This window comes from Drosophila albomicans, chromosome X (genome assembly GCF_009650485.2).
Source record: "Drosophila albomicans strain 15112-1751.03 chromosome X, ASM965048v2, whole genome shotgun sequence".
In the NCBI taxonomy this organism is placed as follows: Eukaryota; Metazoa; Arthropoda; class Insecta; order Diptera; family Drosophilidae; genus Drosophila; species Drosophila albomicans.
In genome coordinates, this window is record NC_047627.2 from 6,717,761 (window position 1) to 6,733,508 (window position 15,748).

The 15,748-nt window shown below is 35.1% G+C and overlaps 1 protein-coding gene across 15 annotated transcripts in view; it reads left to right on the forward strand.

Moving 5' to 3' along the window:
* The window catches only part of LOC117564871 (protein sidekick), a 140,633-nt gene that overhangs the window by 22,474 nt on the left and 102,411 nt on the right, over positions 1 to 15,748 (forward strand). For 12 of the 15 annotated variants that reach the window (XM_052008465.1, XM_052008637.1, XM_052008618.1 and 9 more), the window contains exons 1-2: positions 5,495 to 5,652; positions 6,515 to 6,951. In XM_052008465.1, coding sequence (XP_051864425.1) covers positions 6,768 to 6,951 — 184 coding nt within the window. In that variant the 5' untranslated portion in view covers positions 5,495 to 5,652; positions 6,515 to 6,767. Of the gene's footprint in view, positions 1 to 5,494; positions 5,665 to 6,514; positions 6,952 to 15,748 lie in introns of those variants that run through there. The other 3 variants (XM_052008529.1, XM_052008496.1, XM_052008561.1) reach the window with 3 other exon arrangements.

Here is a 15,748-nt window from a genome sequence, read left to right on the forward strand (position 1 = left end):
CCTGCAGCAACAGCAGCAGCAACTGCACTTCAAACGGGGTCACTTTGTGTGCCAAAGTGGCATGCAACGTGGCAATGTGGCCAAATGGGTTGCATCTGATTTTCATGACTGACAATAAAACTTTCAACGACCGAGAGACACAGCACAGAGTAGAGAGAACAGAGAGAGAGAGAGAGAGAGGGAGAGAATTTCTCTGGACTCTGCCTCGTCTCTGGTCACTTGTTGCACTTGCAACATTGCTTCAGCTTGGCAGCACACACACACACACACACAGAGACAAACAGACAGGACAGATTCCGACAGCCATTGCATTTTCACGCGCAAATAAATTTGACAGCTGCCGTTTTCCGATGAGCTCTGTTTGCCATGTTTGTCATGTTTGGTTCTGCCTTGCGTCTGCGTTTTTGTTGCAAGCTTCAACTTCCATTGGCATTGGCAGCTGCCACACTCACCCCATGCGGCATGCGGCAACCAGTCGATGTTGCAATGTTTAACGACATCTAAGCAGCTTAAGCTCAACGGTTTTAATTACAAACTCAAGTGTAATATGCATTTATTATTTGCATCTAAGCTGGCGTTGAGTCCAAACTTTAAACTCTAAGAAAACGAATTCAAAATTATTTAAATAACAAACTAAAACTATTTCTAGAATTCGCATTTTATTACAGTTTCTAATCCCCAACAAAATTTAAAGTTGAGGGTCCAATTTAATTATTTTATTTTAAGTTTAAAAGTTGACATATTTTATAGAAATTTGAAACAATAGTTAAAAAACTTGGAAAAGCTAAGTTTGTTCTAGATTTTAGAATGATTTGATGATAGGTTCTATATTTTTAATTCCAGCAAAGTTCTGAAAAAAAATTACTTACATTTTTAATTCATTTGATGATATACAAGATTATATACTAAATTCTATCCTATCCGATTTATTGTATCTTGTATTTTATATTTTTATATTCTCATCCTTTTCTACATATTATTTTGTATGTTACAACCTTTATTCTATTCTACAGAGTTTTGTTAAGGTTAAAGCTTTTCTTGATTAGTTAAACAGCTTAAATTTGTTGTACTAATTTTTTTTTTGAAGCAAATTACTTAATTTACTTAAATATTATTATCTTATAAGAACATTTTAAATTTTTAGGGTTCCCTAATTCTGTATTTTTAAAATTAAATTAGCTTTAATGTGCTTGGCGAAAGCTTATATTCAAGTACTATACGAACTTTTAATTGAATATGATTTTTTGTATTATTTTTTGTTGATTATACTTTATGCATCCTAAAGTTTTGCTTACTTTTGAGCATACTGGAAGAAGCTTTAATGTGCTTGTCAAAAGCTTAAAGCTTAAATTCAAGAATATTCCATATACTTGGCGATTTTTGATATTTTTTTCCAATATACTTAATAGTTTTAATAATTTTTTTGTTGTTACTTTATGCATCCAAAAGTTTTGCTTACTTTTGGTGGCAATGTGCTTTGCGCAACTTAAAGCTTTGCCATCAGGGTTGCAATAATACCATGAGCTTGTGCTTATTTTAGCTTCTTATTGTGTGTTTTGTTTCAATTAAAATTAAATTTTTTGTTTACTTCTTTTTTATTTTAAGCAAATTACGTAATCTACCTTAATTCAATTAAGGAAAATCATGATTCTTTGAAAATATTATTGGGATAGCATACTTGAAGAAGCTTTAATGTGCTTTTCGAAAGCTTAAATTCAAGAATATTCTATATATTTGGAGAACTTTTATATTGTTTTCCAATATACTTTATAGTTTTAATTCTTTTTTGTTGTTACTTTATGCATCCGAAAGTTTTGCTTACTTTTGGTGGCAATGTGCTTTGCGCAACTTAAAGCTTTGCCATCAGGTATACAATAATTCCATGGGGTTGTGAATTTGTATCCATTCATCTGCTAATGCATGCTTTGGTTATGGTCATAGTATATATAACTATAGCTTGTGATTGTGTGTTGAGTTTCAATTCAAATTTGAATTTGAGTTTGAGTTTGTGCTGTATTCGGATAGCTTTGTGTTTGCCGCATAGTTTGTCTGATTTGTGTCAACAGGAGCATTGGCATCGAAATCAGAGTGTTGCACCTTATGTACAATGTACAATATACAACACATGCCACAAATCCAATATAGTATGAAGCGAGAGTCCTATCATCGATATCATCACATATGATTCTGTGTTCTGTGTCTCTCCTACTGTGAGAGAGCATAATTTTTAAAGCACATTTCAAATCAATTTGAATGCCATGTTGTTCTGTGTGTCACTGGGCTGGGCAAGCAGCTGGCGATGTGGAATTGTGGATGGCCACAGGTCACAACAGGATTCGCAGCGCCAGACTAGAGAAGTCTCTGTCGCCTGCTGGACACATTTTCCATTAGTGAAATGTAGTTAGTAGCCGTGCTTTCCAATGCTTACCGCTTTCTGATGGCATCTCGTTCTCGCACTCACTTTCTCTATCTCTCTCGCTCACTCATGTGGTCAGCCAGCGGCAACAGGTGCAACAGCAACAACAACAACAACAACAACAACAACAAATTGCCGCAATCCGTCATCGTTGCACTAAGTAAATGTTGCCAACTGCCAACAAAACATTGCAAAATGTTGTTAACTAATTACTGCGATATAATTGTTGTTAAAATCAAACAAAATCACAAACTAAACCACATTGTTTGATCAATTGTTTTTGTGCGTATTTTGAACATGCTAATGTTATTTATTCTCCGCTGCCGTAACTTTTATTAAACAAAACAACATTTTGAATAATTAGCATAATTTTTGTATATACGAATTTTAACAGCAATAAATATTTGTGCATAATTTCATTTCACAAAACGAATAATATTATGTGAAAAATCTGCATTTATTAGAGTTTGAGGCCGCAAAAGAGTTTTTAACTGCATTCTGATATAAATATGAATTGCGTTATTACAACAAGCATTTCTCTACAAAATTTCATAGCTCTAGCATTTAATATTTCAGAGATCGTAGTGTTAATAAAGACGGACAGACAGCGAGACGGATTAATAAAGGTGTTCAAAGCTTCATTTTTGTATATACGAATTTTAATAGCAATAAATATTTGCGCATAATTTCATTTGATAATTCACATAATATAATATCAATAATCTACATTTATTACAATTTTAGTTTGTGGCCCCAAAAAAGTTTTTATTGAATTCTGGAATTAACTTGAGATGCGTTATTGTAACAAGCATCTTGTTACGAAATTTCATAGCTCTAGCTTTTACAGTTTCAGAGAGCGTAGCCTTACTATAGACGGACAGACAGCCAGACGGATTAATAAAGGTGTTCAAAGCTTCATTTGAATAATTACCACCAATTTTGTATATACGAATTTTAATAGCAATAAATATTTGCGCATAATATCATTTGATAATTCACATAATATGAACAATCTATATTTATTACAAGTTTTTATTGAATTCTGAAATTAACTTGAGATGCATTATTGTAACAAGCATCTTGTTACGAAATTTCATAGCTCTAGCTTTTACAGTTTCAGAGAGCGTAGCCTTAATATAGACGGACAGACAGCCAGACGGACTAATAAATAAGTTTAGCAGCTGTCTTAATTTCACAGTTCGATTTTTCGATTTTCGCTTTAATTAATAATAAAAGCCCTTAAAAACAAGTTGCAAACTTTTTCGGCAAGTGTCTCATTGCGCTAATTGCCAGAAAGTTAATCGAAGTCACTCAGTTAACTGTCTTTTCGAAATGCACGTTTAAGAACTTTTTCGCCACCTGCATTGAACTGTGTCAAAGGCTTTCGTTTAGCTAATTGGCAAAAACAAGTGAATCAATGTGCGCGAGAGGCAAACTAAAGTAGCTTCGATGTGTTGACAGCTTTGCCACGCCCCCCACCTTTTGCCGCCTGCCCCTTTGCTAGGCACTTGTACTATGTGCGAAGACAATATTTGATTTTTCGACTTTGGCAGCGTGCGAAACTCGTTAATTTTGCACAGCTCCCAAAGGTAGGCAACACTTTTTTTGCGCACTAACTTTGCATATGCAGTTATTTTTGATTTGCTTTGTTTTGCCTAAGCGTACGCCCACACACACACACACACACACGTGTACGCACGCATACAAAGGCAAAACAAACGCGCGTCGCTGTCGCTGTCGCTTTGGCAACTTGTTGCGCGCTAGCACAAAAGAACGAACTCAAAACAAAGCGAGAAATGCGTGGGAACAAACGTGGTGAGCGGTGGTGTGCTCTGGAGTAGTGTGGTGGGTGGTTGATGGGTGGGCAGTGGCAGTGGAAGTAGCAGTGGCCAAAGCAAAGCTCGCTCGCGTTGAATATTGAGTGCAAACTCAAGCGTTCTTATGCGCAAACAGTTCGTATGTCTGCGAGTGCGAGTGCGTCTGTGTATGTGTGTGTGTGTGTTAATCCAAAAACACACACGCATAAACTTGTGTTGCTCTCTGCTGATTATTTTGAAGCGCGGACTGCGTTTGTGTTGTAATTGTTGTTGTTAATTAACTGAAATCGCATTAATAAAGTTACTTGAAGCGAGGCACACACTTACACACACACGCATACACACACCCGTTTGCGTACATACATACATATACACAAAGCTGCCGCAGCGCATAAAAAGTTTTAATTGGCAGGCGACGAAGTTGACCTGACCTCTAGCCAAAGCCCCACAGGCACACACACGCACACACACACACACAAAAGTCGCGAGCAATTTTTAAGTGCATTTTGAAATGAATACACACACACACACATACAACGACGAGCACAGGATGCTTATTGTATTTACAGATGCGTGTTAAAATCGGATATTTTTCGTTTTTGCTGTGTGTGTGTGTGTTTTGCATTTGAAACAACAGCTAAATTATATTGTGTGAAAACTTCTATATTTACAAAATATTTTAATTTCATTTAATGCGCACTGCAACACGCATTTCCCATTAACTTTTAACACATTCACATTTATTCGAATTGCAACCGCCAAAAATGTTTGTCGGCATGCTTGAGCGAATTTTTTGCATTTGAGTGAAGTTTGCATATAGTCGAGTGCTTCGCATAGACCGCATCTGTTGCGCCACAGTGGTGCAAAACGTCCAATTAGCTTGGCATGCAATTCGTATGAAATAACTTAACTACTTAAAAAGTATATAGAAACTTAGAAACTAACTTAGTAATTTAAATTTATAGAAAATATCATATCATCAAATATTTATAATATGTTTAATATTCAATAAATCACACTTGCTGCAGCGAATTGAGTGTCAATGTACATTTGCCCTCGTAACAGTTCCATTTTGAGTTAACATTAACATTGAGTGAGTTTTTGGCATGCGACTTCAGCAGTAGCAGCAGTCCAATGCGAGCGAAGTTAACAGCGCAGCGTGCATTAACATTAACAGCAACAGTGGCCTGTTAAGCGAAACTCACTCAACAACTTTTGACGTTGGCCTGTGCTGGATTTTGTTTTGCTTCAGTTTGTTTTGTGCGCGCGTTACGAACGGTTCAGATTGCCGCGTGTTCGTGTGTGTGTGTTGTCGTCGTCGTCGTCGCATCGTCGCCGTCATCATTGTCGCCGCCACCGTCAACGTCGTCGTCTACTTTGGCGTAGTCGCAGTCGCAGTTCGTGCGAAACTGTGTAAATGTACGTGTATGTGTGCGTGTATTTCTTTGCTCTGCTTGCGCGTCGATCAGCGTCGGCAGCAGCAGCGCAATGATCTTTCAATATTTTTGTTGTTTTTTTTTTCTGTTTGCTTGTGGACTGGTGAGCGTGTGTGTGAGTGTGTGAATAATAAAGTCAAAAATGCTTGAGCAATAAACTGCAATAGTCGAAAGCCAAAGCGAAAGATAACAAAACAAATGTTGAAAAATTATTCACAACAATTAATAATTACATTTTTTTCTCATCTTTATGCTAGTGTGTGTGTGTGTGCGTTTCTTATGTGTTTGTGAGTGTGTGTTGTGTGTGTGTGGGTGTGTGAGCGCAGCTTAAAAAGAATTGCATGTGAAAAACGAGTTCTTGCAGCCAAAACGAAGCAAGAGGCTAAGAGAAGAAAAAAAGGGTTCAACAAAAGCCACAAAACAGCGAGAGCGCAACAAAAACAGAAAACACACACTAAAAACAAGCAGCAGTTGTCGAAGAAGAAGAAATAGCCGCAGAAGGTGAAGCAGAAGAAGAATTCCCATTAAAATTTACGCTCTCTCTGGTCGCTCACTTTAAACGTGATCTCTCCCGCTCGCTCGCTCGCTCTCGTTACCTGCGGCAGGTGTGCGTGAGCGTGAGAGCGCTAAGCGTTGAGTGCGAATGATGGCGCAAAGAGCAATGCGGATAGATCTATATGACGACGACGTTTAACATTTGTTTAACGTTGTGTCTTGTGTTCTTTTTCTTCTTCTTCTGATGTTGCTGCTGATCCGTCTTCTGTCTTCTGTCTCCTGTCTTTTTCTCGCACACACACGCCCTCTGTTATTATCGTTGTTGTTGTTGTTATAATTGTCTATTGCAGGCACAATAAAATGGCAGCAGAGAAAATGCTCAGCAAAAATATAAGAAGCGGCAAACCTCATTGAAAATATAAAATAAGAAAATAACAACGAAAACTTTTTTGCCAAGTGCACACATACAATAAAACAAAAAGCCGAAGAAGCAGAAACAAAAAACAAAATAACCGAAAAAAGTGAGAAAAAAATTAAAGCAGCAGCAGCAGCAGCCGCAGCGGCAAAGTAACAGACAAGCTACAGCAACAACAACTGGCGCAAATGAAGCAAAGGCAGCGACGATCATTGGCGTCGTCGCTGCGGCGCACCAACAAAATACCAGCAGCAACAGCAACAACAACGACAGCGACAGCGCCGTCAGCAGCAGCTTGGCTTAAAATGCCGTCGACGACAGCGCTGCTTCTGTTGTTGCTTTTCGGCTTGGACAGCTGCTCATGTTACGCGGGTAAGTTCTGTCTCCTCCTCTGTCTCTGTCTCTTTCTCGTGTCCCTGTCTGCATCCCCTACTTTCGTTCACTCGCTCGCTCGCTTGCTCTGCCTTTATTATTATTATTATTATTATTTCTTTTTATTTTCGGCGTGCCTTGCAAACAAGTACAAAACAAACAGCCCGTGGGAATTTTTCGCTGGTTCAAAGCATAGTCAGGAAATTAGGCAAAAGCGAGCGAAGAGCATTTGGTATCAGGCGGAGCAGTATAAGAAGTTTTATAAGAAATAGTATAAGTTGTAGTATAAGAAGTTTTTGTAGTGGAAATTGTAGTCGAGATGCTTTGCTAAATGAAGTTTGTAGTAGAACTTTTCGTAGAAATTTTAGTAGTAGGTGATTTAAATAGTAGCTGGAGTTTTGTTAGTTTAGCCTCGAGCCGTTTTTAGCTTAGTTGCTTTTGATAATTTGTGTCGGGTTCTGTTATCAAATGAAGTCAAACAAACTGACCTCAAAAAAACAGTCACTTGAGCGATTTACACGTGTCTTTCAAATGCAAGCCACTTGAAAGTGTGTGTGTGTGTGTGTGTACGCACACGCACATGTTTGCAGAAGTACAGTGTGCACTCAGTTGAGTGCACACAAAGGCCAGTTTAGTAGTTATGCGAGATGAGTTTTACATTATTTTATACATTTTGTTTATGCATTTTTGGTTTTACTGAAGCCGAAAGTAAATTCAATAGTGAAAACTTGCTTAGTCAGACATAGTTTTCACTGTTTTAAAGTTGTTACATTAGTTTATATAGAAATGTAAATTTAAATGTGAAAATTCTTCAAGTTTTCACTTAACTACAGAATGCACAATAAGAAGAACAAACTTGAAATAAATTGTTATTGAAAACGCAAACAATCAAAAGAAAAGATACATGCTTATTATCTATTATATTTGTAACTTTTTTTTTTGGGGAACATCACATAATTGGAATGTATTTTAGGGAGAACCTTTGAGAGACCTACGCGCAACGCTGCAGACAGTAGACTTATAGAGTAGGAGTGACATGAAATTCCAAATCAAGTGGGAGTCGCGAAATATAAGATTTTTCAATACCGAGACCGAGACTGAGACGAGATTCATTCTGTGCTATTTAAGCGGAAGAATGTGTGCAACACACAAAAAGACTAAATTTAGATGGGAGAGAGATGGGCAAAGAAATTGTCTAGGTCGGTATTTTTAGGCAGTCAAATTAGGTTTGATATCATAACTGATTTAAATTGCACAAATTGTCCAATTACTTGCAGGCTTAAGTAGAATACTTTTGGGCTTATTTATAGCAGACACCTGTCTAATTAAGCACTGTCAGCTAAAAGAGATGAGAACGATTAGCAAAGAAGCATTATTGTTAATTTGTTTGTTTAGATTATATAGATAATTAATCTCGGAGCTTACATGAGTAAAAGAGTAAATTACAAAGTTGATGCTGGAAAGAGGAAATCACTCTTCTCTGATGCGTTTAATCCTCTCTCTGACTCTCTAACTAGCTCTGCCCCATGTTGCACGAATACGTGTGCATTTAATTCAGCAATTAACGGCACACTTTGTAAATTAATTATAATCAAATAGATTGTTGGCTTCTCTTTTAATCATTGTCACAAATAAATTGCCTCGCTGATTAAATTCAATAAAGTGGAATTTTGTTTGTGATATGGTTTGATAAGAATTTTCTTTTTATTCGAAATGCAATTTATTAAATATTTTCTAAAGAGTTCGCCAACATTACATAAATATTATAAACCTGTGTGTTTTTTGGGCATATTTACAATTGTATTTTATTTATTTTTATCACTTTATCGCACATTAAATTTCAGGTATTTAGTGCTTTATTTTTTCAATTGGTTTTTAATACTGATGCCACTTGAATCCATTTCTATTCCCAGTTATTCTCCCCCTCCACCCCGCCCCCCCATTTAAATATTTACAAAGCCTCTTTTATTTCCATGTGAATAATCATCGTTGTTCCATTTCATTTCAATCCATTTCATTGCGTTTCGTTTCACAAATATTTCGAATTTCAATTAGCTAAAAATATATAATTGAAATAATTGCGTTAATTGAGATACCGAAACGCAAAACAATAACAAAAACAATAACAATAAGAACACCCGAAAATTTCAACAATTATCCAATTTGTGGAAAACAAAACTAATTAATGAATGAGAGGAGAGAATGAATACCTGTAATTGCTATGTGAAATGGTGGCATTAGAATTCCGAATTCTGAATTCAGAATTTTTAACGCCGTTCCCAATTATCGAGCACCACAAAATACTTCAATAAAATTTCAATTTTCTGTTGTCTCTATCGCTCTCTCCATCTCTTTCTCTCTCTCTCTCTCTGTGGATATGTTTGTTGTTGATGTGCATATTTGTTATTCTATATATATGTTTGAATATATATGCATGAGATTCTCGCTTTGACATCGAATTGGACTTGTGTGTGGGGGGTGTGGTGAGTGTGGAAGGGGGATGGAGTGAGGGAGGTAGAAGGTATGGGGAAAGATCAAATATTAAGAAATACACACACAACAAACATTGTCGTAGTCGAGTTAATTAACAGAACAAGTCCCGCAATTTGAATTTGAAATGCACATTTCACTTCGTCAAATATAAACACGACAATCTGTGACCATCGAGAGAAGATTAAATTAATAACGCCCAATTCGAAAATGTCGGGAATTGTTTTTTGAAAACTTAAAAGAGCGAAGTGGGACGAAAATTTTATAATGTTTGAATTAGAAATGTAAATATTTCTTAGTTCTCTATAAATCTTACAAATTTTCTTGGCATCCGACTAGAATTTCTCACTTATGCTCATCTTTTACTTAGAAACTAAATTAAAAATTTATTAAACTTGTAATTAAAACTTGATGCTGATTGGTTTTTAACTTAAGTGCTACACATTTTAATCTTGGATTTTATATTTATTTTTTAGTTTTCTGAACATATTGTGTATAATATACTTTTTAACTGTCAAAACTTGCTCTGAAATTGGCTATAAAAAGTTCTAATTTCTAAAAAAGTTTGCATTATTTGGAATTTTTAATGTTAACACATTTCCAAGTTTATTTTTCATTAGCCTTTTCAATTATATTGAATCTCTATTGATTACATTTATGTATTCTACATATTTTATACTTATCCAACTTAAGAATATCTCTGCACAAATTAAAAGTCTGACTTCTATCATAGTTCCACTTCTATAGACTGTAATACTTTTCCATTGATTTCAATTTTTAATTATAAAACGTCTTTAACACGTTTGCATACTATACAATTATTAGATTTATATTACACCAAATGCTGAAGAAATACAATTTTGAGAAGTTATTTAAGAAATACTTTTGTATGACAAAAAATTATATGTTCTTAAAACAGGTGTGGTATATTTTGCACTGAATGGTATATTTTGAATCTATAATTCAGTATATATTTAGTATTTTTGGTATATTAATTCGGTATATTTTAAAGTTTACACGAGTGTTGCTTTCTTACTTGTTTTCTTTATCGTTTTTATTGTATTTTTGATATATTTTAATGGAATGAAAACATTGCCTAATTTATTTATTACCTCTCCATATATGCTACATATTTCATATCTATGCGATTAGAGAATTGTTGTAAAATATTCTCCCAATTTTGCATATAAAATGCAGCAACATATACTTCTTTTTCCTTAGTTTTCTGGGGGGGAAAGAAACACTTGAACCGCATTTTATTTGCCTCTGAAGTGGGTGTTGTTTCTTTTGAGCTTTGCGTTTTGTGTGGGTGAAGGTCATTGAGAAATAATTTGTATATTGAATATGCATTTTAGGTAAATATTGCCTTATTTTTCACCTTCAGTGAATTCACATAAAAGCAAAAGCAAAACCAAAATAAGCGACGCCAACGCAGCGTCAACACTTTTTTCACAATGTTTTCGGGTTTTATTTTACTTTTATTTAATTTCACGCTGTTGTTGTGGGAATATAAACGATAGCTATGTGATTTATTTAAGAATTTCGCAATATTTATTTACATATTAAATATGACGCGACTCGTCGTGAAAACTGCTGATGAAGCAGCTCAAAGGATGAAGTTTCCCGTTTCCCATTTTCAGTCTTTCATTTGCACTGTCTCTGGGCATATTATCAGCTAATTATCTGTCTCAGATTGGACATCCAATCAGTTTGCTGTGTGACACCTGTTTTGTTGTTGTTTGCACTGGACGAAGAGTCCAAAGAGTCTCAGTCTTTTTTTTTCGAAATTGTTTGTGCAGCTGTTTGCCACTTTCTTTGCTTTGGCGTTGCATGTGAATTTTTGTCAGTCGCAAAACGAAGAAAAAAAAAGTAAGAATACTACAGTCGAGTGTGCTCGACTTTGAAATACCCGCAAATACGCATTTGAGGAAAGCAAAACACTACGGTATAAATTTTTAAAATATACCAAATAATTATACCGGAAAAAATACTAAAAAATATACCAAATCTATATTGGTATATTGATATAGTACAAAATATTCTAAATATAAAAATGCAGTATAAAATATACCAGATTAACATATATCATAGCATACTAAAAATATACTAAATACTTTATTCGGTATATTGAAATAGTACTGTTTGCAAAATGTACCGTAGAGTACAAAATATACCAGAAGGTCATATACCAAAAAATTATAAAATATACCAAAGACCATATTTGGTATATTGATATAGTAAGACAATCTAAATATACCATAGAGTACAAAATATACCACGTATGTATTATGTATACCATAATATGTAAGTTGGAGTTATTGTCCATGCAAAAGAATATCTAAAATACGTTTTACAACAATCTGTGAGATCTAGGTGTTCATACGGAAGGTCGGACGGACAGACAGACGGACATGGTTATATACTTTATAGGGACATGATTTTTCTGCCTGTCACAAAACTATAATACCCTTCTACTCTATGTGTATTGGGTATAAAAACAGTTTCTCACAGTCGTCTCACAACTTCTCCGATTACAACACACAGACAAAAAAGCAAAAAAAAAAAAAATAAAAATACAGATAAATGATAAAAGGTGCAGGCATAAATTTACCATATTTTTTGTACTGTTGACAAAGGCTTGCAACAATCTGCTGCAAATTGTGTGCAAAAAACTTGCATATCAATATGTAACATATTGAAATCGAGCAGCTCTCTTGTTCTGATTACAACTGGCACAAAACAGAAACAGAACAAAAGCTTTCTGTTCTCCCGTTCTTATATACTATTAAAAAGGTTCAATTTTGTATTTATTTAAATTGATTGGTATTCGGAATTTTTTTCATGTAAATGTCACAGCTCCAAACTTAAGCTAGTAAAACTGCTTTGGTTACTTCAAGTAAACATTTCATTTTGCGTTGCACTGAAATATTTCCCCTTTTGTAAGGGGAGATTAACAATAAATATTTGCTGAACAATTTCTTGTTTATGTCTCGTCGTGGTAGTGCATTGAAAATTCGAGCATGCCCTGTTTATGTTTCATTTCACACATTTATGCATTTGAAATGCGAGTGTTTTGTTGTCGATTTGGAAACTTCATCATTCTCACAGATCATTTTTTCAGCTAGTAAGCCGGAGAATGTCTTTGTTCCAGTGACTCACAAACTGTGTGCAGTTTGACAAGCATTGGGTTTAAGCACATTTGGCTTTGTTGTGTTTTGGTCATGTTTCTGATTATGCCTGAGAGCATTATTCAAATATTTAACGCACAACCAACATTTTTGGTGGCAAGAGAGAGAGAGAGAGAGAGAGAGAGAGAGAGAGAGAGAGAGAGAGAGGGAGAGAAATATAGATTAGATAAATCATATTTGTGTTATCCCGAGCATTGTTTTATTGCGCACCAAATTGATTGACCCACAAAACTGCAGCAGCAGCGGCTGCATCAATAATAATAACAATAATAATGCTAATAATAATAGAGGAGCAAACACAACAGCAACATGTGCCGCATGCTGCATGCCACAACACAACACAAAAAAAAAAAAAATATAAAGCATGTGGTGCTCAACACAATTTTGTGCATTATTCTAATGCGTTTTTATTGACAATATAATCGCATTGCACATTTTGATGCTACATCAGCATCAACTGGCTTCAACTAGCTGCCTCATCAGCAGCAGCAGAGGCAACGACGGCAGCAGCATAAATAACAATAATAACAATAACAATTATGCGATATGCAACACTATCCCATTCATTCTGTGTGGCGCCTCCCTTTGTGTCGTATGCAAAAGTGCCAACACAATGGCAAAAATCAGCAGGAGGCGGTCAAACAATTTTGGAATCTAGCAAATTACATTGCCCAATATTCGACTGTGGTGGCATGTGCGGCATGTGCTGTGCGGCATGTGGCATGTGGCATGAGTTGTGTTGTGTCGCTATTTTTTTTTTCTTTTCGCGTTTTGTTGTTGTTTTCGGGCGATAACCGGTCATTGCTCACTTAAGTGCCCGCTGTCCTGTCACACGCGAAATGTGCCACAGTCGCAATCGCAGTCGCTGTGGCAGTGTCAGTGGCAGCCTCCTCGCTGCACTGCAGTTTGGGCCACACTTGCCCCTTGCCTCCTTCTTGGCAGCCAAAAACTAATCTGACTTTGCGCCTCTTTCTGCAATACATATTGCTTGTTTGTTCCCCTGTCTGAATTAGCTTGGCCAACAAAAAATTTTGTTTCAATTCCGTTTTATTGCCAAATAAAATATCTTAAAATTTTCGATATCAAATTTACCTATAGCTAACATTTTTGTACAACTTTTGTTTCTTCCTTAGTTTGGGCAATTGTTAATTCGCCTTTACTTAAGCGGTTGTCAAAGATTTTGTACAGAAATTGGGTTTCATATTTGTTGTTTAAATGATCTTAAACATTTTCGCGAATTATTTGTATAGAGATTGGTTTTATATTCATTTTTATACTATATTTAAAATGATCTTAAACATTTTTGACAACGATTTTCAATGTAATTGATTTCATATTTATGTTTATATCATTTCTAAAATATTCTTACAAATTTTTGACAAACATTTGTATATTAATTGGTATTATATTTATTTATAAAATATTTTTAAAATTAACTTTAACATATTTTTAAGTCTACAAATTAATTAGAGAAGGATTTAAAAGAATCGTTGGAAAAACAGCCTTTTACTCATTTCAGAATTCATATCAACTGCCTTTGAAAAAAAAGATGTTGAAAAATAGAATAGGCTTACTTAAATAAACCTTTTATTTTTAATTGAAACATTTTATTTGACTAAAATAAGCTAATGTCGTAAATTGACATTAGTTTAGATTATATAATAAGTTAACACACCAAAATTCAGCTTACAACTAAAATAAAAAAAAACGAGTAAGATGAGACATTATTCTTAAAATATACCAATATACCACAAAAATACTAAAATATACCAATGGTAATATTTAGTATATTGGTATACTATTACATGCATGAGCGGAATTATTCTTGAAATATACCAAATGAATATACCGCAAATATACCGAAGCATATATTTTGTATATACTTTCAAAATATACCATATACTACACAATATGAGTAGCGGGTATAAAAATCAACAACATTATATAAACAGATTTCTAGAGAAAAGTTTAATATATATATTTATATTCTAACTTTCGAATAAATTCAATGAAATATATTTCGTTTAATATTGACAGAGATTATAACAACGAAAGTTTATAACAATTTTGTTTGGAATTTTGCAATTTGCCTAAATGGCAAATAACTCGCATACTTTCAGGGAAAATCAACTGCAAAGCTGTCCGTTTATAGAGGTCTGACTGTAGCGATAAGACGAGCGTTGTTGTTTATTTTAATTGACTGATAGCTTTGTTGTCTTTTCAGTCTTGAGTTTTGGCTTTGCTTTGTAGAACAACGACAAAATAAAGGCAAAATGGTTAATTGCAATATTTAAAATTGTGTGTAGAAGCCACAAAGGAATGGGGCATGAGGCATGAGGCAAGCGGCAATTGGCAGTCAAAGTTGTGTTGCAAAACAATGCCGCAATTGGAATTTAATTGCTTAGGAAATCGGAATTGTGGTACGGCTAACTGTTGTGTTAACCTTCCACTGGGTTTGGTTGTTGTTGTTGTTATGTTTTTGCTTAGCCTTAGCCTACGCTTTGCTTTTTAAGTATTCTAAAGTTTTCTCCTCGAGAACTTTGCTTGCTCGCTCTCTTGGCACACACACACCTTTTGTGTAATGTTTCCGTGCCACACTCAATAAATTGTTGTTGTTGTTGTTGTTGTTGCCGCTGCTATTGCTGTGATTTGTTGTTATTTGCTGCTGCTGCTGCTGCTCGCTTTGGCGCGCATTTCAATTAGCATTGTGCTACTTGCAACAAAGTGTAGAAAAACACCAACGAAAAATTAAATGGAAAAAATAAATAAAATGCAATCAAGTTGATTCGGTTTTTTTTTTTTTTTTTGGTTTCTTACTGTTGTGTTTGCTTTACCCCTCCGTCGTTTTTTACTTTTTGTGGCCTGTTGTGAGCTGCATTTTGAGCAGTCATAAATAATATTTCTTTTGGTTCGTTTTTGAGGTTGAGCTAAGGTATTTGTACTTTTGCTGCTGCTGCTGCTGTGGTGTTTAGCATTTATTAAGCACCTAATGAGCTTACAACGCAAGCGGCGGGCACGTGCAACAACAACAACAACTTGCAACTTGGCCACATTCAATGGGTCAGCTGTAAAACAGAAAGCAATAATGCAGCAAAATTGCTGCAGCGAATGACTCAAGT